The 27,472-nt window shown below is 42.2% G+C and overlaps 1 protein-coding gene and 1 long non-coding RNA gene across 2 annotated transcripts in view; one reads left to right on the forward strand and one right to left on the reverse strand.

Moving 5' to 3' along the window:
* The window catches only part of LOC134022052 (uncharacterized), a 139,062-nt gene that overhangs the window by 24,648 nt on the left and 86,942 nt on the right, over positions 1–27,472 (forward strand). The window lies entirely within an intron of this gene.
* Positions 20,063–27,352, reverse strand: cxcl12a (chemokine (C-X-C motif) ligand 12a (stromal cell-derived factor 1)). The gene is made up of 4 exons (XM_062463230.1): positions 27,186–27,352; positions 25,552–25,669; positions 23,435–23,518; positions 20,063–21,771 (listed from the first exon to the last, which is right to left on the reverse strand). Exons 1-4 carry the CDS (start codon positions 27,250–27,252, stop codon positions 21,744–21,746), a joined length of 297 nt encoding a protein of 98 aa, XP_062319214.1. The 5' UTR covers positions 27,253–27,352; the 3' UTR covers positions 20,063–21,743.

Below are 27,472 nucleotides of genomic sequence, written 5' to 3' on the forward strand. Positions count from 1 at the left end.
CGACATGTTCATAGGACAAAGCTTTTTTTTCCAACCTATTGTACCTTTAAACACAGTCGAACAAGATCTTGATTACAGTAGCTAGCTAATTACCATAATGTATGGTGAACGAAGAATACGGGTGCAATAAGATCTCAATTCCTCATTTTATCTAGTCTTGCATTAATGTTTCAATTACAGCAGTGCACAGTACAGAGCAGCAAAAAAAATACATAGGTGCAACATCAAGCACCCATGGCTACAGTATCTCACAATCATGTTTTTGAAACTGTTATACATTATATATAGACTTTTAAACAGTTATATGCATGTAAATAGATGTTTATACAAACTTTACTTTTACAATAGTTACATAAATGTAATTTGACTTTTGTATATAAACTTTTTTAACAGTTCCATACACAAAATATGACTTTTATGACAGTTATATACCTATAATTAGACTTTTGAATCTAAACTTTCACAACAGATATTTATGCCAATTACTTTCTGAGAGAAGATGTCTGAGCATGTTCATATTAAGTGTGTCCTTTCTGGAAACACATCCGAGTGTTTATTTAAACTGCTCTGACTGTTCTGAATATCATTACTATTGTTTATCTAAAACCCATGAATGAGATCTCATATTCATGAGAACATCACAGCAGAGCTGCTCATTCCCCTGCCTGAAATCCCTCACCTCTCCTTGGACAGCCAGGGTCAGAGGGTACCATCCTGCAGCATCCTAGTACCAGGACAGAGTAATTAAGAGAGAACATTAGTGTGTGTGTTTGTGTGTGTGCCTGTGTGTGTGCACATGTACACCTGTTTGCACATGTAAAGATGACATGTGTGTAGGCTATGTATGTGTATTTGTGTATGTGGAGATAATTGTTTGTGTGTATGTTTGTGTATACAGTAAGCAAAAATAATGACACTGTCATTCACATCATGGGTGAACAGTCAACATTTGTTTATATATTAACATATACCTTATTTTCCAAACTATAAGTCGCACGTTTATTTCATATTAATCATTTTGTGGTACCGGTCCAAAATGACAGCTCCAATATAGCTGATTAGAAATACATAATAATAGTAATACAGTTTTTTACAATCGCTATGACAGTTTTTTCAATACCTTTAACAAGTTTCCTAAACTCTTAACACAGTTAGCACAACATCCATCTGTGTAGGCTGTACAATTAACACATTTCTTGTTGCTTTGACACAAAATGCATAGAGTAAACACAAATTTTAAATGCTTGAACTTCTTTTACACACAAGCTCAACCAAGACCAAAACAATAGATTTTTACGGATCAATTTACCAATGCTTTCACACTGTCAACAAAACAGATAACATCATGTTCAAAACCTAAATTATTGGCTAAAGTCAAAGTGAACATCTGTTTATATTGTGAATTGAAACACAAATATATCCCCTGTATTTTATTCCATTGCTACTGAGAAACAGCTGAAGTAATGCAAATACTGTAAATCACAGCTGATTCCCAACTAGGAAACACTCAGGTGTTGAGGTTCTTTCAATTGTATGACCATATGGTATAGACAGTAATGAGGACCTCTTTGGGCTGATCTTGTGTGGAAAAAGAACAATATAGAGCAACATGAAGAAAGTAAGAATACAGTAATGCCTGCACGAGGGAGAGGGAGACAAGTACCAGGACAAGGGAGAGGAGTGGGACAAGGGCAAGGGAGAGGAAGACAAATACCAGGACAAGGGAGAGGAAGACAAGTACCAGGACAAGGGAGAGGAGTGGGGCAAGGGAAAGGGAGAGGAGTTAGAATGTGTGGTGGCGTTCAGAGAAGGGCCAGAGCTAGGGTAATACTGTAAATGGAAGCTATATTGCATATTTCTAGCAGTAATGTCCTGTTGCAAATGAAGCCTTTACTGCAGCAATTATGTTTCTGTCTTCTTTTTTTCAATACAGTAACCGTACATTCTATAAAGCTTCTCTGAGATGGGTCATTCATTTTTTGTTCTGAATTTCTGCATCTAAAGAAACAAAATTCATGCATTTACAAAACCCAACAAAACAAAAATGTAGAGAAGCTTCAAAAGAAACTGCATTGCAAACACAATCTATAATCCATATACTGTGAGACCTGACACATACCTGCATAAATGAATGCAGTTTCTGTAATTCCATCTGATGATAGTGTTTTTTATGACATTGTGCTATGATTGACTAAATGTTCCTGTGAAAAGAGAATGTGTGTTAGTGTTTGGTAGACATGCTGTCATGTTTACTGTATTTTTGTGTTATGACAATTAGTGTTTGAGTTTAGTTTACAATGTGTGATTTTGAGCATGAAATTAACAGTTTTGGTCTGTGTTGGTGCGTTAACAGCTTAGAAAACTTGTTAAAGGTATTGAAAAAACTCATAGCGATTGTAAAAAACTGTAATAATAATCATAGTAATGGTAACAATTTATTTTGATGGTCCGTCTGTTGACACGCTAAAGGTTATCAGTAACTACTCAGTAGCATGTCAACAATATATCTGTTCATCTGTTCAATTCAACAAAACGTTTTCAACAGATATGTAGTTGTGCATTCAACTAACTGTCTGTAGATTATCAGGTGCATTTCAAGTGTTGATCTACAAGTTTGACTGAATGTGTCTGCTGACTTTCAAAGCTTGTTTTCAACAGGTCATTCAACTAACTTTGATTGTGTGTTGCATTTTGATAGTCCATCTGTTGGCACACTATAAGCTGTAAGCAGCTACTCAGTATCATGTCTACAATGTATCAGTTGACATTCAACAGACAAGTACCATACATCCAACTAACTGTCTGTAGACTATCAGATGCATTTCAAGGGTTGATCTACAGACTTTACAAAATGTCTGCTGACTTTCAAGGTTTTTTAACCAACATTCAACTAATTATCAGTTAACTGATACGTTTACTAGCTGTTGATAATGTATTGATTCTCAACTAAAGATAATGTGCTTCTCTTTTTGATTATTTACAAACTATTAGTAGGCATTCTCCACTAAATGTTTGACGATGTGTTTTAGGACCATCCAATTGAAGGGAAAAACCGTTCTACTACGGGTGTAGTAGAATGCCTATAAACTATCAACAGAACACAACACAACATACATTGTACATAAAGAGGAACGTTTTGCAAAACTGATCACTAACACTGGTTAACTAAAGTCAATACCAGGCTATAAAGTACAGTAAAACAAAAATGATAGGTAGCAAATTAAAGAAAAAAAGCTATTTTATTCTTACAATTTTTGGTCAGGTGGTCAATACCTGACCAAAAATAAAACATAAATACAATCACCACACTGGCAACGTTTCTTTTTTGTACAATTTCAGTAACAATTTACAGAAGAACAGAACATACTGCTGAGGCTAACATCAACTGTTAGAAACACTACATCACCCCCTAAGCTTGTTCATGAACTTGAAGCATGTTACAAGAATGTAATATTTTACAGTAAAGGGGGTGAGCTCTTTGTTGCTTTTCATCTTGATTAACTTTTCTGCTAATTCGCCAACTATTTACCACTTTTGTGTAATAAATCTTCTCCTTCCGTATCCACCCTCCGTGCTTTTGCTCGGGTGAAATGAGTGGTACCCTACCACCCTGGCTAGGCAAGGGGCGTTGAGTCGAATGGAACACTCGTACCAGCTCAAATATGTTTTGTTGATGCTGAAAAAAGGTTTTGTAAAAATATTGGTTCACATGCAAGTAACAAGGACTGCTTAAAAAAAAGAATGTTTCCCTAGATGGTAAGTTACACTTACCATCTCGACTAACAAAAGTTTAGCGCGCAATGACGTTTTACAAATCAAACGGTAGTGCTTGTTGAATTTGTAATGTGTTCATGTGTCAACTATGCTCAAGGGATATGAACCATAGTGATCCAGAGCCATCTCTGTGTCTCGTGATATCATCAAACAATTAAATGAATTTTATTTTAAAATGTTGGGTTGTCCGGTAGGCTAAAGCTAGCCTGCCCTCCAACGTATTACCGCTCAATTTTGATTTTGCTTCTGTACTAGGTCTGGGAATTCGGGACCTAAGTCGGTTTTCTCAAATAATTTTTTTGTAGAGCCAATCAGTGAACAGAGGGAGTGGCTGAGAACGATGACGTTGATGTCGTGCGCTAGTTTGTGTTGTAGTTCCGTAATGGCGGCAGATGCGAGCGAAGCCATTCGGTCCGTTGTGGCAACGCTGCCGAATATCCAGAAGTTAAAGCCGGAGCAAGAACAATCTTTGATCCCCACGGGGTTTGTTTGATTTTCCAGCTAGCTCTGTTAGTTGTGAAGGAGTTGGCTAAGGCGAACGCTAGCGATTGGTTATGGCAGATCCAGAGTGGCTCTGGGCAGATCCAATAGTTTTAAACTTCAACAGAGTACCCGCCTTCAAGGAAGTTAACGCTTGTCAATGGAGCAGGCCCAGACTCTCTGTACAAATGAAATGTACGAGAGTTATGACTTTACTTGGGGTGGCACATTACTATTAACAAATGATTAATTACTGTCTCAATCCATGGATGCTGCCATTGTGGTAATTAACACATGAATTAAGGTATTACCATTAGTTTACCATGTTAACTCAGGGTCTTAGTTCACACAGTTAACTAACAGTATTATTTCGCACGTTTAACTAAAGTAGTTAACTCACCTATCAGTTAATATCGATAGGAATTGATACATGATTCCGGTTTTAATTCATATTAAATCATATGTGACTCCCTATTAACAAATGATGTATTCATGATCAGTGCATAATTAGTTTTTCACAATTGTTAACACACGTTTCTCAAAACAATAACGTCTTTCTCAAAACTGAACACACAAAACAGAAAACCTCACACACAAAATGCTAAACCTGACACTCCCTTTGCAAGATGACTCTGCCATCAAATCTCTTACCTGTTCACAAAATGCAACTCGTGTTTTCATTTGGTACACACAGCCATATTTTCAAATGACACACACATACCATTCATAACAGTACACACAATAAGCATTTGCTGCACACTACCAAGCATTCACAGCAGTGCAAAATTGAAAACACAATTCTAGAAATGGAACACACCATATGAATGACTCTGGAGAATGAGCCATTTCTCCTTTTGTAAAATGTCTCAGTGTACGCCTACTTTTTTCATAGTCAAACAAAACAGCACACGAATATGCAGGGAAAAACAGTTTTATTTTTTAACAGTACACAGTCAATGGGCCTGCTCAACCCCCCCCCCCCCCCCCCCCGCTCACTAAAAGGAGACGCGAAAAAACGACGCGAGTGACGCATGAAGCCCTGACAGGCCTCAACACGCACGTCGCCACAAGCTTCCTCCATGGCCTGGAGCAGTGGGACCCGGCCCTGTGGGTCCCGTTCATACACATTCCACCTCCAAGCTGAAAAGAACTCCTCGATGGGATTCAGGAAAGGAGAATAAGGTGGAAGGTATATGACGGAAAAATGTGGGTGATTCTAGAACCACTCCCGCACTTGAGCAGCCCGGTGGAAGCTCACATTGTCCCAGATGACAACGTGATTTGTCAGCTGTGGGTCATGTATCTGGCCAGGTGGTACAAGCAGGTCATGCAGGCCATCCAGGAAGGTGATGAGACGGGCAGTGTTATAGGCCCCTAGGTGGGCATGACGGTGCAGGATCCCATGGTGGTTCATTGCAGCACACATAGTGATGTTCCCACCACGCTGGCCGGGGACCTCAACAATGGCCCGCTGGCCAATTACATTTCTGCCCCGGCGCCTCCTCTTCACGAGATTGAATCCAACTTCATCAATAAAGATATATTCATACAGCTCATTGGCTGTGTCATGCTCCTGGATCCGCTGAAACAGACAGCATGATAATGCAAGTTATAGTATGGACACAGAGAGGTCAACACAGAGGGCTACAGTGAGACACTGTAGAAAAGGAACAATATTGGATTACATGTACAATACATGCATGTGTCAGTGCTGAATGTATGGGACTTACAAGCACAAACTCTCGCCGTAACTCCTTTATGCGGTCTGTGTTCCGGTCAAAGGGTACCCTGTACACCTGTTTCATCCTCATTGACCCTCTGGCCAGCCTCCCTCATGGTCAAACCATGGTTGAGCACATGGTCAACCACGGTCGCTCGAATCTCACTAGAGATCACCGTTCTCCCTCCTCCTCCTCCTCCTCCTCCTCCTCCTCCTCCTCCTCCTCCTCCTCCTCCTCCTCCTCCTCCTCCTCCTCCTCCTCCTCCTCCTCCTCCTCCTCCTCCTCCTCCTCCTCCTCCTCCTCCTCCTCTCACTCTTACCCCTCTCCTTCTCTGGTTGTCTAAGTTATCCATGGTTCACCAAACAAAACAGAGGCTCAAGGCCCTTTTTATGCTGCAGTCCTGATTGCAAATTGCTCACCAGACCTGAGTGTTTAGAGATTTGAATATTTGTGTGTTGTAGGTTGATGCTTTGAGATTTTACTTGAGAAGTGTGTGCAACAACTGAACATTGTGTGTAGTGTTTTGACAACAAGGTGATGTGTAATTGACATCAGTGTGTAAACAAGGAAAGTCTGTGGAGAGTCTAATGCAGATAAGGGAGTGTGAAGTAGTGCTAAATTGGGTTGAGCAATTGGTTAATGAAGTCAAGGTTGTGAAAATTGTGCCAACATTTTGCTTTTTGTGTGTTAACAATTGTGAAAAACTGTAAGTACTTTCTGAGTTATGTGTGACGGGTAGGAGTAGGATGAGTCAGGGAGTCACCTGGTTCACGTGACCAAGCCTAATGAGTCACCTGATACGCCCATTTCAATTAAATGCAGGTCTTTTGTTAGCAATGGGAGCGAGACAAACGCAGTGGTGAGAGCACTGTTTGCATTGGAATTTGGCCGGCGGTGATTAGCGTAAAGCGGTGCACCGTGCTAAAACTACTTTGTTCCGGTCCGGTCTACAGTCTATGACCCAGCACAGACGTACAGGAGTCAGTAGCCACTGTTTTTCCCTACCTTACATTTAGTAAGAAATTAGATAGCCTATTTGAACTATTTGCTGTTCCCATGCAACTAGTATAAGCCAACAGCTCAAGGCTTGCGGTTATGCTTTGTTACAATGTTTGCCTTTTGATGTATGTGTGTGAAACCACCTCCTTTTGTTTTTCACCTAATTTGTTTGGTGGGACCTACTCCTGGGGGGTGTTCCATCAACGTCGATTAAGGAAAAGCTAGACTTATCTCGCCAAGTCTCACTTACTTTAGCGAGAGTTCCGTTCCATTAAGGTGGCTTATTTTAGTTCTAGCTACGTAACCAAGGTAACTTATACTTCGGAACTAGCCTGATCCGTGTCAGGCTAAAAGTCAAGCTAAACTAAAATGTGTTGCAAATAATTTCAAACAGGCGGAAACAGAATCTCAAAAGACAGTTCCGTCGAGTAAATTCCTGCGCGCAAACCACTTTAGTCCGTGTTCGGAAACGTAAATTCAGACTTTTTGAAGTGCAGACATTAATGATTTAGCTACATGTTTACTTCATCTCCAAAAAATATATTAATTTAAATAAACAAGTTAAGAAATAATGTCACTTTTGTTTTCAAAAGCCATTGGTTAATTGACATAAAATAAGGATTTAGAAACTAAGCAGAGCGTCTAGACAAGTTACAATCAATTATGGCGTATCCGTTCTTTGACAACCCTGTGGTGGATGAAGGTGCTCAGATTATACAAAGAGCGTTTATCCCACCAGCCCCAAGGGTCTTCAGAGACAGAAGTAATGGTTCCCTGACCAGTATCTGTGGAAGAAGTATAGGTTCAGCAGGCCCAACATAGTTTATCTAGATAAATGTAATTGTCATTCTTTAAAAAAAAAAATACATAAATATATATATATGAAATAACACTTTAGCAACTCTTAAGGATGGCAATGAACACATAAGAGCAGCCTACCATCCTTTGTAAAAAGTAATAGAAAGGAGAGTAGACTATAATAGTAGAAAGGAGGGTAGTAGACTGCAGTCTATGTAGGTAGGCCTAGACTATGTAGTCTGCTGGAATCACACACAAGGAAGCAAACCCACTGTAGCCAAGCCTTGACACTGTTCAGTCTGTCTGCATCTGTCTATGTCTTTGCATGTGGGACATTCTTGAACGGGCAACTATGCCAGGAAATATGAAGGGTATACCTTGCTCCAAAGCAGTACCTGAATATTATCATCAGTTTTTCAGGTAATCTTGAAACACAAAGAATCAAGGAGGACTTTTTATTCAATTGTATAAAGTATTTTCATTGTTTAAAGTAGCCTATATGTTGACAAGCCTCTATATTACCTCCCCTCTGGCTTCCCTAATATTATAGGTGCAATATACTGTCCCCATGGGTGTATCCAGGCCCATTGGAAGACTCAGGGGGTGACTGCCTGGTGCCCCCATGGTTGAAAGTGTTTCTAAAATGCCCAGTGGCAAAAATTAGACCAAGTGCCCTACTGTCTGCCATTCACATTGTGAAATATGCTTGAGTGCACAGGATGCCCCATGCAATAAATGACAATGTGCCCTCTATAAATGTAAAAACATGTCTTTATGAGTTCCTTTATAGTATAGAAAATGTGATGCAGTACCCTATAAGGTGCCCTTACAATGGCCTAAATTGAACTGTTCCCATGCCCTTACTTCCAATGGAAAAAGGTGCTGTTATGAAGTGCCCTTTATGCTGCCCCTACATGACAGTGTCCCAAATGTTGCCCTTTCCAAAGAAGACAATTAGATTCTGTGCCCAACAGTCTCCCCTAATGTTCCCAGTAGGGCATGCTTTCCCAAAGTGAGGCTGTGACAACACTTCGCACAGCCACAGTCTGTCACTGTCCAAGCCCCCTCTGGATCTGTGGAGGCAGACTATGTTAATTGGAAATACTCGTAATATAATAATGATAGTCATGCTGAGCAATTTTAAATGACAATTTAAACAAAGTGTGCAGTTGGGGTCACCTTCTGATCTAAAAAGTCAGTGCTGGATCTGTGCAATACTAGTCATTTCAGTGAATCCCCATTATAGTCATGGTTATCTTTCCCTTTTATCTTAAAGCTCAGCATTTAGCCTATCAGTTAATAAATGTGTGTGGCAAAGTTATTTTGAAGTAATTTTTGATTTTGTTCAAGATGTGAAGACAAAAACATTATTATCCCACATCAAGTGCAATTAACCATGGCCTTCTTCAGTGTTTTGAATTTTATCCTACAATTTTCAATTGCTGCCACGTTCTTTTTTGGGCTATTATTCTCAGTCTCCTGTTGAGAATATCGACCATAGGCTAGCCTGTCAGAACGGTTTCAGACAGCTCATCAAATTACGCTAATTATCAGTAGGCCTAAATGCATATATATATATATATATATGTTAAGTAGATTTGGTAAGTCTACAATTTACGCATTTTAACGGTCGTAATGGTTTGACAAGTTGTCTCCCTTGCCATGTTAATTGCGGCAACATTGCCCTTTTTGGGGACAAGAAAACTCAAAAAATCAATTTACGCTGCTGAAACAACACACCTCTGCTGCTTTACGCTATACTTTTTGCGACATAACTCCTCTTTTCGACGATCGCCTGATCTGGGCTGCACAGTCTAAGCTTATTGAGGTCTAGCTTGAATTAGCGTTGCCTGTTAGTGGAACGGAACGTTAGTGGAACGGCTTGAGGCTTAAGTCTAAGTTGACGTTTACCCAAGTGAGACTTATTCGTGTTAGCGCGACTTGTGTTAGCGACGTTGATGGAACACCCCCCTGTCCTTTTGTTTCTTTGCCGTGAGAGTGCCCTCTTTTGGGGTGATTAATTATGATCATTTGATCTTGGTTATTTTGTAGCAGGCATAATAGCAAAATCGCAGCTTTGGTGCAGCACTTTGTATTAGTGGCTCGTGTGAGCACTTTATGGGATTGTGCAATATTGTAAATAAAGTGCATTATTTTCGTACACCGCCTCCTCCCTCATTCATTTAATTGAGTAACCCATAGTGGGGAATACCGTCCTAGTTACCACTGATTCTTAGACAAGATTCAGTCTGGTGGAGGTTACATATGTATTAACTGATGATGATTCATGCATTAGTTAAAGCATTAATGAACACTCATTAATGTACCCATATTGTAAAGTGTTACCGTTCTGTGGAACATCATCATGTAGCCTGTGTGTCAGGAGCAATGCTCTTAGTCTATGGACAGCACTGTATCCACAGGTATTCTCTGATACCGTTCCCACATCTCTGGATGGCATCTCACAGAAAGTGAGGTATGGTTTCAACTCATGTTCTGGTTATGCTTCAAACTTTCACAGATTCAATGAGTTTATAGTTTTCTGAAATCATAACATTTACTTCAAATCGACATCCAGTCGCCATACAGTCGTCCATTTAAAATTTACAAAAATGATGTTCTTTGGGGTTCAAAGTTGTGACTTACTCAACATCACTCCACTTTTGAACTTTCCAGCAGTTATTTTTCTGCCACGTTGTCCAGACTCCACTAACCAATGAATATGGAGACTGGCATCAAAGGGAAGTGTCTTTGTTTTAAGGAGTCTTATTTCTGTACATTCTTGGTCAACAAACATTGACCCTTGTTAACAGTGAATTACTGTATCCTGCTTCCCGTGGTGCCAAATACAGAGCAGAGACAGGGCAGAGAGGGTCAGTCCCTCCATCCATCCCTATTTCCCTCTCCATCTCCCTCCATTGGTTCTTCCATCTCACTCCCTCTCTCCTCTTCTGCCAGCCCCTTACTTCCATCCCTTCCTTCACCCCTTCTTTCCTCCATCCCTGTCTTCACACCTTCCTTCAAATCATCCATCCCTCTCTCCCTCCATATTTGCCTCCCTCCTTCTGAACCAGTCAGACCAGGTTGAGATGTCAGAAGCATGCTGGAGCCTTATATGTCAGTCTAAGCCGTCACTCCAGATACTGAGAGACAAGCCCCATATGCCAGAACAATTACATGAGGTTGTTGTCTAACAGCTAAATATATAGTTCTCTTGCATTCTGGTACATTGTGTGACATTGGTTTAAATGAAAGTTTTATTGGAGTTGGCTACAAACTGTGCAATGGAGGCTTAATGAATGTTTCCCATATCTTCTCTGTTTCTTCATTCCTGCTTATTGGAAGCAAATGTAGATCAGCCTGGATCTTTATATAACTGTTGTGCTGAAGGTGTTGTGCTTCCTGCATTTGTCCCATGTGATAGACAGATGGAGGGTTTACAGGCTTGTTGTTGGTTCTGCCGATGCATGTAGGGTCAGCAGAGGGAAGGAATGAGAGGGAGAGAGAGGGAGAGAGAGAGAGAGAGAGAGAGAGAGAGAGAGAGAGAGAGAGAGTGAGAGAGAGAGAGAGAGAGAGAGAGAGAGAGAGAGAGAGAGAGAGAGAGAGAGAGAGAGAGAGAGAGAGAGAGAGAGAGAGAGAGATGGGTGGAGCAAAAGATGTCTCAGGTCAGAGACAGGAAGAAAGATATTATCTTACAGAGTACCCACAGGTTGTAGTCTGGAGTGGAGGAGGTTTGTCTTTCTCTCCTTCTGAGGGAGTTCCAAATCTCCCTCCCTCCATCTCTGCTGCCTTCCATCTCTTCTTCGCATCTGTACCATAACGGAGGGCGTGACTTGGCCAGGGAACCAAACAAATCTGACAGCTCATGTTTTACTTGTTCTTGTACTTGTACTTTCTAACAGATTTCCCTCCAACCAACCAGAATATGGTTGTGTCAATCACAACCGTTTATCTAATAGGGGGTGGGTTTGATACAATGACTGTACAGAGGAGCACTGTTGAGGCATTTTTGTAAACAACCATGATGTTGTTGCTCTGATTGCTAGTTATTTAATGATCTGGTCAAAGAAAACAACTTAGACTGCATCTGTCTAACAGAAACCTGGCTAAACAATGACACGGCAACAGCAACTTTGATAGAAGCGTGTCCGCCCGATTACAGCTTTCACCAAGTTTCTAGGAAATCAAAAAAAGGTGGAGGAATCGCAGCTATTTTCTCATCTAAACTGTTGTTCAAAATCACTGAGCTAGGTGAATTTACATCAATTGAATATCTTGCTATAGAGCTCAAAACCGAATCAATACTTTTTGTTATTATATATTGGCCACCCAAGCACTTGCCAATATTCATACAAGAATTCTCTGAACTATTATCACTATGTGTCACTAGATATGACAAAGTAGTTTTACAGTTTTTCACAATTGTTAACACACATTTCTCAAAACAATAACGGCTTTCTCAAAACTGCACACACAAAACTGAAAACCTCACACACAAAATGCTAAACCTGACACTCCCTTTGCAAGATGACTCTTTGCCATCAAATCTCTTACCTGTTCACAAAATGTACACACAGCCATATTTTCAAATGACACACACATACCATTCATAACAGTACACACAACTAAGCATTTGTTGCACACTACCAAGCATTCACAGCACACTGTAGTGCAAAATTGAAAACACCATTATAGAAATGGAACACACCATATGAATGACAATGGCTCTGGAGAATGAGCCATTTCAACTTTTGTAAAATGTCTCAGTGTAGGTCTAATTTTTTCATAGTCAAACATAAAACAGCACACATATTCAGCAAACAGTACAGTACTGTCAACGGGCCTGCTCAACCCATTGCAGCACACAAAGTGATGTTCCCACCATTTCTGCCCCGACGCCTCCTCTTCACCAGGTTGAATCCAACCTCATCAATGAATATGTATTCATATAGCTCATTAGCTGTGTCATGCTCCTGGATCCGCTGGAACAGACAGCATGATAATGCAAGTTATAGTATGGACACAGATGGGTCAACACAGTGGGCTACAGTGAGACACTGTTGAAAAGGAACACTATTGGATTACAGGTACAATACATGAATGTGTCAGTGCTGAATGTATGTATCAGCCCCAAACCTATGGAACAAATTACCCATAAATATTAGGGAAGCAAACACGCTAGACATTTTTAAAAGACAGATTAAAACGTACCTTTTTACCAAAGCATTTAACTAATTTTATCTCAGAAGGGTTTTACTACTTTTATTAGTTATATTATTGTTTGCTATTTTAATTATTACTTTTATCACTTGTATTATTGTTTTTATTGATTCTATGTAAAGCACCTTGAGCTGCAATTCTTGTATGAAATGTGCTATGTAAATAGTCTTATTTTTAGTGTCTCTCCAAATCTATCCAATTCTAACGGTCCACGGCCATTGATAATGCCCCATGGAAATCGAAAATGGAACCTAAAGGTTCCAGCCTAATACACATTTGCGAAGAGGTTGGAGTTCAGATGCCACCTATCACCCACTACACCTCCCACTCCCCTTCAACTACCCTTTCTCCTGGGCAAAACAAAGTCATAACCAAAAGGGAGACAGCTTCCACTGATACCCCTCCACCCCCGCTTTATACTACAGGAGTAGAGAAGGTTGTGTAACACATGGGAGGACCCTGTGTGGCAGCGTGGGTTTGGGGGTTGGACTGGAGGGTCTGATGTCTGGGGTCTGGCAGTGGCTTTATGACGTAGGTGGATGTTTGGATTGGACCAGTCAGCAGTACTACTCAGACCAGAACCTACTGTGGTCCTTTTTGTTGTGATGGTTCAGTCTTTTGACTACCATTGGCCCAGTCCTGATTGCATGTCCTGCCACTTCCTGTTATCTATAACAGCTGTATTTGTTCTGTTTTATTTACAGTAGGTGTCCTTTTTTACAATTGGATCTGACTTTCAACACCGCATTGCCAAGATACAAGTTTACATACTAATCTACGGCTTGAAGTGACCAAAAACAAAAATGAGGAGAAGTTCACACACCAACTGTCCTTCAGGGAGACAATTGTAATTATATGTGATGTGGGTTATCAGCTCTGGAGAAATGTGCTGAGTGTGTGTGAATCATATGAGTGCTAGGAAGGTGTCGTGGGAAGATCCTTTCTGTCTCTTCAGGCACACAGAGCAGGAAGTTAACCAAACACCACTGGGCCTCTCTGAACACATCTGATGAGAAAGAGGAGGAGGATTGGGGATGGTGTGATGAAATTGATGAAGACCATGGACAATGATAATGATCCTGAAGATGATGATGAGGACAGTGAGGATGATGGTGATCGATGATGGTGAAAGGGAGGAAGAGGAGGTGAAGAGAGAGCGGGGAGAATATTCCAATCAGGCCTCACTCGTAAAATTTACCAGAGGGCAAAATATGTGTCCACTTAGTGGCCACTGAGTCACCTGAATCAGGTCCCCTAAAGGCCTCCAAGAGCCTGACTTATACATTAGACCACTTCCAGTGTTGGAGCACAGGAACTGAGCAATGAAGAGTGAACTTTATTTCACTTTGCTCCTCACTCTGTTGGCACGTCACCCCAGCCAGAAGTAAAATGTGTTCAACTACTTCAAAGACGGGATCCAGAGATCCTGAAAGTGATCCCAGTCTGTCGTCTGCTCTGTTGTTCTCCTTCAGGATTCAGTCTGCTTCTGAGATTAGTCACGGCCTGCACAACTCCCTCTCTCTCTCTTTGTGTGTCATTCTGAACACAATCAACATATGGACAGACTTTAAACACACTCTTTACAGACATGCCATGCATAGACGATCCCATTAGCTGTGTGATGATCATGAAAGGAAAAAAGATGGAAGGAGAGGGTGGCGGAGAGGGAAGGCTGTACATATGGAGGGGGAGGGTGGGGGAGGGTTAATGATATGTAGGGAGAAAAGAGAGATAGAATAGGGGAGGAGTGGAGAAGTGGAGGGAGAAAGAGAGTGGGAGTTACGGAGAGGTGAAGAGGTGGAAGACTGAGGAGGAGGAAAGGGGTCTTTGCTTCAGAGGGCCCCACAGACACAGCTCTCCCACCAACCAGGCCTTTGTCCCTGTGTAGACCATCCCTCAGACCTCAACTATCACCAGCGGCCTTTCCATAGTTCACGCTCTCTCTCTCTCTCTCTCTCTCTCTCTCTCTCTCTCTCTCATAAACACACACACTCTCTGTTGCCCACCCCCTCTTCTCCTCTAACTTTCTCTCTAAATATACAAATATACTGTATACTGTTTCTATTCAACACTCTCTCTCTCTCTCTCTCTCTCTCTCTCTCTCTTGGCCTATCTCCCTCTTTTCCTTTCTCTTTTTTTCTCTCGGTCTCTCGCACACTAACTTTCTCTCACTCCCTATTTATAAATTCAACATCTTCTTCTCTGTCTCTCTTTTAGTCCTATAAACAACAGTCTGAATGGCATGTGGTTGGTAGGGTGTGAGTGGGTAGTGGACCCCAAGCATGTCTGTGTCCATGCTGTGTTAGGTCTGTGTTTGCCTAATCCTTGTGTTTGGGTCTCTCAGTGTGGGCATGGATGGTCTCATAACACCTCATATTAACACATGAAAGCCCAGGAAACTGCAGGAGGGACATTTTCAACACTCTTCATGTTTAAGCGGCCCCTTCAATTTGATTGGTATACACCCTTTAGACACACTCTTTTCCTTTCTCACACATGCACATACAGACACGCACAGGTTGCTCCTTTCACCTCTGTCGCACTAACAAATTCTATGAAGACATCGCTTTTCTGAGTAATTCAGTCATATTTATGATTTGTGTTCTATGGGGTCACTGGCAGTGTGAACCTCATTACCAACAATCTGTGTCCCTCTCAACTCCTCACTTGGCCATTTACAAACCATTACTACACTTTTTCAGGAGGAGATTGCGTACTCAGGGTAATGTGCTATGGGTCATCTGATATGTGGAACCCTGACTGCTAATGTTTCCCCTGGGGAAGCTGATTGTTGTGCACACGCTGGTGCCCAGGGCAGTGATCTGGCCTGGGATGAGGGAAGGGTAAACAACAAGAGTGCAAGACCGGAACAACACAGAACTTCCTGGATAAGAGAAAGCTGTGGCCCTGGTCATGCTGTACACACGTGAATATGCACACACACACAAAGTCCCTTTTAGAGTGCCAGGCACAGTGTTATTTTCATACAATTATCGTGTCTATTTCTGTTTCCCTCGTTGTTACTTTCTCACACACATACACGCACACACTAACTCACATACACAGATACCCAACCACACACACAGATAGGTCATCTTTGTCCCCCATGGACACATTGTTACAAGGGTTTCCACACAGTTACCATGGCCTAGCATTAGGCTTCAGTGCATTTACACAACCATCATATCCAACAATACAATGTAATAATTTTGGATTCAAAACCTGTGTGTTTTTCATTACTCAACTCTCCATCTTGATTTGATGTGATTATATAATTGAGGCTGCAAGATTATCTACAGCCAGGTGAGGACTGGTCTAGGTAAGTGTGAACTGGGGTCTTTCAGCAGTCAGGACCTGTAGACCGCAGTCATTGTTCACAGTGATGCTCTGAAAATTGATTGACCTGTTGTAGCAGTCACGTAAAAAGACTGCACTTAAGAAGTCATTTGAATTTGTGTAACTCAACGTTCTTCGACGGTCTGGTGGGGACCATGTGAGAGCCGCCAGTGTGCTCCTGCTGTGTTCTGCTGCCAGGCCTTGAGGAGGAACCTGGCCACACACCTATACTGATGTAGACACCTACACTGATAAACACATTCACACAAAAATACACATACATCTATGCACATCCCCACACATAAGTACACACTCTTGCACACACACACACTTAAATCACACCCAAATTTAAACAAATCTATCCACACACTAGGCAGGCCAACCAGAGTTTGAGGATGATTTTGGTCAACATCACACCTTATGGATGTTAAATAATTAAACATTTGGGTTTTGAATGGCACAGTATGAACTCACACACACGAATGTCCTGCACACATGTTCACACAAACACATACTTACACACAATTTATATCATTCATTTTAGACCACTCATTATAAAGAACCCCTCTGGTGGCTTTCACTGACTCACTTCACATCTGGGAGCCTTTATAAGTAAGAATGAAGGAATGGAGCGATGGAGGGAGTGGGGGAGCTAAATGAGTGCATATGTTTCATTTGTCCTTTATTTCGGTGTCATTCCTCACATTTCACATGACAGATCTGTCTTCCTCTTTCAAGGTGTCACTCCTTTTGTGTGGCGCTGTGGCTGAAGCCCCGAGCCCAGAGGAGTCATGTGAAGCCATTGCTGGATAGATTTCATATGACTCCTGTGGCTCAGATTCACTGCAGCAGCTGCTGGGTCTGGTTCTGAAACTGCTCAACCTGGTTCTGGAACTGCTGGGTCTGGTTCTGAAACTTTTAGGCCTGGATCTGGAACTGCTCATCTGGTTCTGGAACTGCTGGACCTGAATAAGAAACCGCAGGTGGTTCTGGAACTAGTTATTTCATCTTTTCCCCCTAAAATAAAGTCTCCCACAAACCGTGTGGCCATATAATTTACTTGTCTGACGGCATGTAATTTAATTAGGCAGGTTACACATAAAATGCCAGGCCAGGAGCTAGCTGAAGCCAGTCAATCTCATCAGTCTCATTGCACTTTGGTACCATGGTGTTAGACAATGTAGCTCAGAAGTCAGCTTTGTAGGTGACATGCTCTGTTTAGGTAGGTGAGACAGGTGTGCCAGTAGTCAGGTCAGACAGGTTCAGTTGGTGTGTTGGTACAGAAGGTGAGGCCATGTGGGGGTGTTTACCCTCAGGGCATCGTTGTTACTGAGAGAAATGAGTCACACACTCCTGCCCATCAGCGGTTAGATTACAAACTGAGCCAGCTCACCCGATCCTCTGCTGATTGGTTAAAACTGATTGGTCATTTTCACTCGTCCATCTGTTTGTTTGATCAGCTAGATTCTTGTCAATAACATCACTCCCACACTCAAAAATATGTATATCCCCTTTAGTCACAGATTAACAGCAAAGCTTTATGTTGTCCGTGGGCATGTTCTGTTACGTCCTGTGGTTCTTGTTCCTACAACACAAGTCTTTCATATTCACACGCTTTCTGTCATGCATAAGGATTGGAGTGTTTAACTGCTAGTGACAGCTTTGTATTTGTTTACCAGCCACCTTTGTTTCTAAAACTCAACATACTTCTTTCTCTTTACTGAAGTCTATCCACTTTGACCAAACATGCATTTTTGGTTTTAGACAAACTTTCCTACCAACATTTTCCATTTACAAGGAAATATAACGTGAACATAAAAGTATAGAATTATACAAGCTTTTCAGATTCATATTTTACTGCTCATTGAGCCTCCTGGCTCTTTCACCCCCACCTGCTTAGTTTAACTGGTGTCCGTTGGCAGACATCCCATTAACACATTGATTTATGAAATAAATAAAAAAGACAGTTTTAAAACTAGAAAACACATATTGAAGTATCTCTGTCTGAACTACCGTACTCTCAAACTACCAATTATGGACAGATTATACAGTGTATGAAGGGGGAGGAAATTATTGTACAAATCTTAATTATAATTAAAAATTATATATATTTTATTTGCATACACTGTAGTCAAACGAGAATTAAAAACTTTCCACACAGGCAGAAAACAGGAGAATTTGGTTTGTCACATGATCACACTATGGTATGGTAAACATACTATAGTATGTTGATAATGTCACACAGAGAAGCTTTCACATTTGAAAGGAGTTTAAGAAAAGGATACACACAGTATAGTAGAGTATAGCATAGTTACAAATATTTAAGGCATATTCACTCATGTACAACCAGTACATGAGTCATTAAGACACTGCTGTGATGTTGGACTGTAACCCTATCCGTTTTCATGAGCTAGTCACTGCTGCATCTGGGTGATTTTATACTCCACAGTGAAACCACAGCTAAATTATAGAAGTGATTCTGCTCTGTGTCATTGACATACTACTGTATATCACTGCTGCATACGTGTCCCCACACACAAACACACAAACTCACACAGACATACAAACAGTCATAAACTCATACACACAAGACATACACTCAAACACACCTGTGTTCCCACACAAACACTCTCTGACACACACACACATGCACAGACATACACAACCTCCACCATCAGTTAGCACAAACATAATGGCTATTATCACCTGTACATGGAACAACAAGCCCATCTGTTTGGTCGTACATTTACATTTAGTCATTTAGCAGACGCTCTTATCCAGAGCGACTTACAGTAAGTACAGGGACATTCCCCCGAGGCAAGTAGGGTGAAGTGCCTTGCCCAAGGACACAACGTCAGTTGGCATGACCGGGAATCGAACTGGCAACCTTCGGATTACTAGCCCGATTCCCTCACCGCTCAGCCACCTGACTCGTAGATAGAGAAAAAATGCTGTGTCATGTTTGGTGGACTGCTATCAACTCCATGATAGCCTAATCATGACCTCTCTCATCACCAATAGCAACACAGTGTTTTGTATCACATACCCCTAGAGACTGCAGGAGCAGGGTCAAAGGTTGCTACTATTAACGGAATGTTTTCCTAATTTGAGATAATGGTTCACTAACAAGCAGGATTGTTTTCTAGGTCTTTCATCTGGCTTCTGTGAGTAGGTCAGGCATGTGTGCTCACATCAAAGGTCTGAGCTGGCCTCGCTGGTCTGTGTATTGTTGCAGCATGGTTCCTGTCAGGCCTATGGCCTTTCTGGTCCGTGTACATTACAGTTTGGCTGCTGTCAGGTCTGTGATGGCTGGATGCCCTTTCCATCTGATAGCTCCAAGAACAGCCCCGTATCACACAGACAAAGGGCTTTGAAACCATCAAACCACCTGATTGTAGAATGATGTGTGGAATTTCATAGTGTAAATGTTGCCCTCTGTTCTATTTATAGCTATAGGAGTCTGTACCAGTTTGCAACCTGTAACCTGGAGATGGTAGATGCTATCGCTATGTGCGTGAGTGTATGTGTGTGTGTGTGTGCGTCTGTCGGCATGTGTGTGTGTGCATGTGTGTGTTTTAATAGGTCCATGGTAATTTAGTAAATGGCAGGGGGTATAACAGTCAGAGAGCGTACACACTCTGGTCTGCCTCTTAACCAGATTGTAAAACGCTTATTTTCTACAAACGTTGCGGCTACTATAAAAACATGTAAGAAGAACAACAGTAATGAAGAGGTCGTGCTTATTCCATAGTGTTGGATAACAGTTTACTTACAGTTGTACATACATGTTGGCTTTAGTATGAAGTTACACCAGGGTGGAGGGATCACATTCAAAGAACAGTGAGTGATACATTCTATTTCCTTCATATGGTATCAATGCATTAGGTGTATAAAAGAGTACAAAAATAAAATATTTGCATATTATTTGTTTCACACATTAAAAAGAAGCTCAAGAACAGACTACAAGATTAGAAAATATATTTGATATGAAGGTATTATCAAAATAAAGTAGCTCAGACTGTCTTTAAAGTTGGATGTGATACAAAATGTACTAGCTGGAACTACTGCTAAACTACATGTAACATCCTATAACTACAGGATTTTTTTTATAGCACCATCCTTTTCCTGGCAATGGCTCACATAGGATGGTTGCTTTAACAAGATACATCACATGATAGTGGTGTGATGTAATTAGTGTTTATTTGCCAATGTGTGTGTGACATGTCTGGTGTGCGCGTGAAGTGTGTGAGGTATGTTCATGCAGGTCGCAGGGAAGTGGAATAAATCTAGAATTACGGTAAAGGGTTTGCTACACACTCATTGGTCGCTTAATTTGCACTGTTTGATATCCAGATGTTCTAGATTTCCGCATTTCAGCACAAATACATACACACACAGAGATGAGATCAAAGCAGGTCTAACCTTTAGAGCATCACACATCTCCAGAGTTGTTCACCCTACACCAGACTGCCCACCCTGCTGGCTCTAAACTTTCCATGACAACAACAATCCTAATTGCATTCTAAAATGTAACTGTCTTGGAACGGTCGGCATTACCAACATGCCACCCAGTTAAAATACTCAAAATCATGATGCCCTATTAACTCAAAACCTCAAATGTGAAAGTAGAATTTACCAGACTCCAAGTGCTCCTCTTGCTTTGACCAAGCATCTGGAAGAACTGGATTACAGACTTTTGTGTTATTTATGGAACACTGGACACAGACGCGATCAACTTAGACATGAATGAGCAGACAGTTGCTGTACTCTGTACATGCTATGTACTCCATGTATCTGCAGCTCTCCTATGTGTGTGCGTGTTTATGTGTGTGTGCATGTGGAACCTGGGCATACACACAAGACAGTGCCCCTCAGTAACAGCTGACAGAAACAGCGAAGGAGAAAAGTGAATCACAGATGTCATGGTGACCATTCCCTTCTTCCTAAGTCTCTACCACTCCTCCTGCTCTCTCTACCTTTCCTTCAAAACGTAGCACTTTACCGATGAAGTGAGAAGAAGACGTAGAATAATGAAGACGTATACATCACATAGATATAAAGGCATACACTTACATAGATATAACTGCACTTCTGTGTGCTAAAGGAGGTGTCTATATGGGGTTGGGGGAGGGGCACATGAGGGTAGCGGGGGGACGGGGAGTCCTTGGACTGAAGAGGGAGTGGTGCTGGTGTTTTGGCGGATGGGGGAAGGTGGGGGGGGGGGGGTAGGGGGATGGGGGGGTAGGTGCGCTTGGTGGTGGAGAGGGGGGGGGGGGGTTTGAGGAGTGGGGGGAGTTGCGGGGGGGGGTCAGGATAAGTGCTGTTCAGCGCATCAGTGAAGCACACGTTACACACGTGTTGATAAGTGGGGTCCCTCGGTTGTCCATCCTGCAGACTCTCGCTCACTCTCTATCTCTAGTTGGCCTGTTTGGATCTCTTCATCCTGGAGGAAGAAGAGAAAAACACGTGTGAGTTACAATCCCAGAAAGACTGGCAGGAGCCAGAACATGTTTAGCATGACTCCAGCAGATCAGCAAGACACAGACACAAAGAGAGGGAGTCAGGTGGCTGAGCGGTGAGGGAATCGGGCTAGTAATCCGAAGGTTGCCAGTTCGATTCCCGGTCATGCAAACTGACGTTGTGTCCTTGGGCAAGGCACTTCACCCTACTTGCCTCGGGGGAATGTCCCTGTACTTACTGTAAGTCGCTCTGGATAAGAGCGTCTGCTAAATGACTAAATGTAAATGTAAAGAGAGAGCACTCGAAGAGACAAAGCAGCATTAAGAGCCGATGACCGGTGAAAGTGTGAGAGAGACTCCAGGGCAGCAAGCTGATGATTTTAAAAATGAGTCATCATTTCTTCTGGTTTTCTTCCCTGGCTGAGGGGTCAAGCACTTGCCTGGTCCATCAGTAAATAGCCTGGAGTCGTTTATTAATGAGTATTTGTTTTAGCAGGCCGGGCTTCTGCCTCTCATAGTTAGAGCTGAGAGGATCCAGGAGTGCTCTGTCCCTCTCTGTTCCAACCCCCACTGAGATGGTTATCACCACTGGATGGGCACTCAGCCAAACATGGCCACTGCAACTCTGCTTCCTCTGGACTTAACTGAACTTTGTACGTTCAGAATTATGATAAAGCATCCGGGTTGAAAGGGTCCAGGAAATGGGTAATATTTCTGATTTGTTTTTTTAAATTAATGGTTCGATCAAACTGGTTCCAGAATAAACTGTGTTTATATTTTGACCCACAAAGACCCATCTGGGTTCCCAGTTCCCCTTTAGTATGTCAGTGTTTTTTACAGCCTACTAGCTACATACACTGATTAAACTAATGCAGCACAACATACATTTCCGAGACTCGTGAATCTAACTCTCTTTTATTAATTCTCTCATTTTCATTCTCTGACTTTCTGACTTATCCAAATGAGAGCCTCTCCCATTGTCCACATACATACTCCAGGCACATGGGAAATTACACAGCTTTTTACCACTCTGTTGACCCTCTGTGTTCAGATGTTTACAGACAACTGCAGGCATACAGTACAGCATTGCTACTGAAACTAGTCATTATGAAAAAATGCAATCACACAGCTGTTCAGTCTGTCAGCCTGCCTCCCTGCCTGTCTCTCCCAACCGGTCTATCCGCCTGTCAGTGACAGGGCTATCCACCCTCCCCTCCCCACCCATCGTGCATGGAGGGTTCCTGTATTGACCCCTCCAGCCTATGGCGCCATCGTCCACCAAGATGTTTTGTTGTGCAGAGGACCCTTTCACACCTAGACAATGACGAATGAAAACTGCACAGTCAAGTCAGAGACATGCCGGCAGCCATATACAGGACATGTCTGCCTGGCTGGCATGCTGTACGTGGGTACATGGGGAGTGGTGGGTGACTTGTAAGCTTGGAGCAATCAATTTATTATCTATAGGGGTTAGTTTGTATGTGTGCACATGTGTGCAGAGGGGGAAGAGGGGGGAGAGTAGTAGTCAGATAAATTCAGAATGCCCAGACATGTTAGCACAGTACCATAGATAAACACACATTGTGTCTTGGTCCACTTAAGACACAACGATAGATGGAAATGCAGCAGAAAAAATCTCCTTCTTACTTGTTTATGGCGTTCTTCAGGTACTGCTGCAGCCACTTGGTCTCTGGGTTGATACACACTTCCTTGTTGTTCTTCAGCTTGGCTCTGAGGAAGCATGGAACAGAGACGGGGGTGAGAATGATGGAGGAAAACACACGGATCAGATCTGTCTCACAAACACACACATAAACACATACACACACACACAGCATCTGATCTTGATCTCTCTCAAACATACACACTCATATACAAGCTCAGACTCGTCTTTCTACACAGATTGCGTCATAGATTACCAATAGATTACATATCACAGGTTATTTTACTAAAACAAAGTAACAGCACATTGAAAAGATTTGACACTCAATTTAGATGCAACGTGTACAGATTGGGTTAAGCAGATAAAGATTTTCCATTTGGCTTAATGAGTGACAGTTGGGTGTAGCTATTGGGGTCCAGAATAAGCCTGAGGCTATTCGGAGCCGTGGGTCATGACTGGATCATGTGTCCTGCTTGACAGCATGTAAAAGCGAGTCAGATGGCTGAGCGGTTACAGAATCGGGCTAAAAATCAGAAGGTTGCCGGTTCGATTCCCGTCCGTGCAAAATGACATTGTGTCCTTGGGCAAGGCACTTCACCCTACTTGCCTCAGGGAGAATGTCCCTGTACTTACTGTAAGTCGCTCTGGATAAGAGCGTCTGCTAAATGAGTAAATGTAAAACAAGCTAGAATGGGGCGTCTTGGTCAGCATACAAATTCCTTGTGTGTTTGTACGTCTGTTTATGTATGTGTGCATTCGATCCTGATTGTGTTATAATGTGTAGTGTGTAAGGCTGCAGTAGGGTTGCTCTGTTCTGTTCCTGAGTTTCTGACCCTGATCTAATACCATTGAGTGAGACCAGACCATTAAGTTCAGCTGCTTCCGAGACAGAGGTCTGTATAAACCCACAATTATTGTTTCCTGGTGGAAACAAAACTGCATTCAATTTCCATCCCCCTCACACACAAACTTTCTCTATAACAAATACACACACTCAATCCGTTCTGCAAGATGTGCCTTATGGTGCTATACCTACAGACGATACAATAAAGTGTGTGTGTGGCAAAGCTCCTTTCACATGGCCTGTCACCTCTGGGAGATTGATGGTGTGAAATGTCCAACAAGAAGAGGACCTGTCCATCTCACCCTGTTTAAGAGTCAGGAGAGTTGGTGAATGTGTGTCTTTGGGGCTCATGTACTAACGCTTTTGCGCCCACTTCATGCGTATTTGTTTCGCAATTTGCGCGTAAAGCATGACGAGGTATGTACAAACATGCCGCACTGAGGTAAAAGCGCAGAATGCCTGTCGCGGGAACTGAAAATGGCAAATTGCGCTTTTCCGTGTCATGCATATGCATTCACGGGAGGGTCAAGGGGAAAGTGGGAGTTTCCTATAAAGAGATGGGAGGGGATGCGTTAAGTGCGCCTAATTATGTATTCCGCGGTATGTACAAAAACCGCCTGTGAAAGCGCACCTCTATTTTGCGGTGAAAATTCTCCGCCTGTTAAAAAAAGGCGTAAACCAGGATGCGCATATGCCTCCTGGTGAAATGGCAGCCGTAACCCGAGCAAGATGAAGACATAGGACAAAGGATTTTTGCCACAAGGATCACACTTTTTGAGTTGAGTGAACACGGAATCATTACGGGCTACAGATTAAGCAGCCATGCAATATTAGAGTTACTGGAAGAAATCAAAGATGACATCGAATCTCCGACTCAGCGTTCACATTCCATTCCAGCAGTTGATAAACTCCTCGCTACATTACAAATATTGGCATCAGGATCATTTCAAACAGTCATCGCTGTTTTGACTTTGGTGGCTGATCCATGATAGAAAGAGAGAAGGAGGCCCATTCAATTGCGCGTTTAAATGCTCGCAATGTACGTATAGTGGGCGGAGAAAGGCGCTGATTACCCGATGACCTACAGGTTTTGTAAATACGGCGTAAACTGAAGTAGGCCTATCACAGCGTGCGCAATCTGTGGGTTGGCCATGGCGCTAATAACGCTACGTTTGCGAATGTACGTACATGAGGCCCTTTGTGTCTGTATGCGCGCATGCATGCTTGTCTATGTGTAAGTGTCCAACAGGTACTCACATCACTTGGAAGGGGCAGTTGGGAGTGTGTAGGAACCTTAGCTCCCGGATGCTGCGCTGGGGGACGGTGCTGGCTGTCGTACGACACCAGCACCTCTCCACCAGACTGAGGGGCTTGGCTAGGGGAGGACAGAGGAATGCAGAGAGGACAGTCATTAACAGCACAACGTTAGCAGTGATTTACAATACAACTGTAAGGATATTTAAATTACAAATACATCACACTTCTTTCCCAATGAGACAGCAAATGAGCATTAAATCAGTTAAATGATCAATCAAGGTGAATAAAAGGACTAGAGACTAGAAACACAGAAAGGTATGTCCCCTCAGGACAATACAGAAAACCAGCACCAGCTATGCGGTCAGCACCAAATGCACAGTCTTTAAGTGAGACAAAGTAGATGACTCACTGCCGTTGCAAAACACTGAGCACATTTGTAATTCAATTTCAAGAAAACACTTCGCAATCAGATCTATGCAACTATGTAACTTAGTCAATCATGCATTTGTTGACATTTATGAAATGAAATATAGACCCAGAAAATGTGTACCAAAATCCGAGTTGGAAGTCAGATTGCTCAATTGTATAGGTTAATGGGCCATAGGTTTAATGAGATCAGCTCAAAAATCTAATCTCCGTGCAGATGGAGTCAGAATCCAAGCCCTTGCCTCTCAACATTTATTTTTCCTAATTACGGGGTGCAAAGCCACGCGCTAGGAGGTCTGATCTCATGTGGGCCCAGGTGCTTCAACGGTCAATCGGTCCGTTGAAGAGAAGTACTGTACCTGCGGATTAAATGCTCACTGATGACTGAGAAGAAAAATGCTAATTATTTAACGCCTGATCTAACGTTATTACCATGTGAAAGCGACGGCAAAGAAGACTCATAGGCTGTTGTGACTGATGTCGCCGGTGTCTACACGGCTTTGTCTTGCGGTCTAAATTTAGGGTAATTAATGAAAACAAAGACTAGGGACAAATACACACATTAATCAGTGTTGCAACACAGGCGTGCTGTGCTTCAGCCACATGCCCGCAAGAACCTAGGCAGGCGTGTTTGTTTTAGCGTCTTTACGCACAGTGCTAAACTCTTCACGGCTTTCCTAGGCAGGAATAAGCTCATAAAAAGAATACATTCACAGCCCAAAAGGATAGCAAATGGTCTTGAATAATTTGGTGTTGATGATTTGAACGCCAATGCACGTCTTTTTGCAGACCGTAGCCTGTGCTATATATATTTTTGGAATGTATCAAAACAAAGGCTAACGGTTTATCAAATGCGTTATACGCTATGATTAATATTTTAAAACGATTGCCAGCCAATCAGTTGTAACCAACTGATATCTTTACGCTTTGGAGAGCAGTTGGTGAATTCACAAAAATCTAATTCCTCTACAGTAAAATCTTAACATTTAGTCGATTAATTCTCCCACTCCAACCGAATTTCCATCGGAATAAAACCAACGATTCTGTTACAGATCAAAACAATACAATTGGTAGGATTCTTTGCAGTGTGCCACTAGGTCTGCACAGACTCATAAATGCACCCCATCTAAATAACAATTGAACAACTACGAGTAGGGCTTATAAATGTTGTCATGTTCTAAAACAAGACCGTTCATGATTATCCTTACCATGTGAAACAGGCACATACGTCACCACTGTTAACACAGCCATCAACGCCAATAATTTCAAATCCATGCTCGATCAACGGCACATTCACTGTCCGGTGTTTCCTTCAGTAAGTCCAAGAGAGCACTGTGACAAGGGAGAGTGTAGCAACTAGCTAGATAAACCGGGGCACACAGAGCAGGAGCCCCCCTCTCCTCCCTGGCAGGGCGCTAGGTGGGAGGGTCCACGTGATAAATGATCCATTGGCATAGTTGCTTTGTTAAGTCTCTGGACCCGAATCAAAAGTATT

The sequence above is a fragment of the Osmerus eperlanus genome, chromosome 6 (genome assembly GCF_963692335.1).
Source record: "Osmerus eperlanus chromosome 6, fOsmEpe2.1, whole genome shotgun sequence".
NCBI lineage: Eukaryota > Metazoa > Chordata > Actinopteri > Osmeriformes > Osmeridae > Osmerus > Osmerus eperlanus.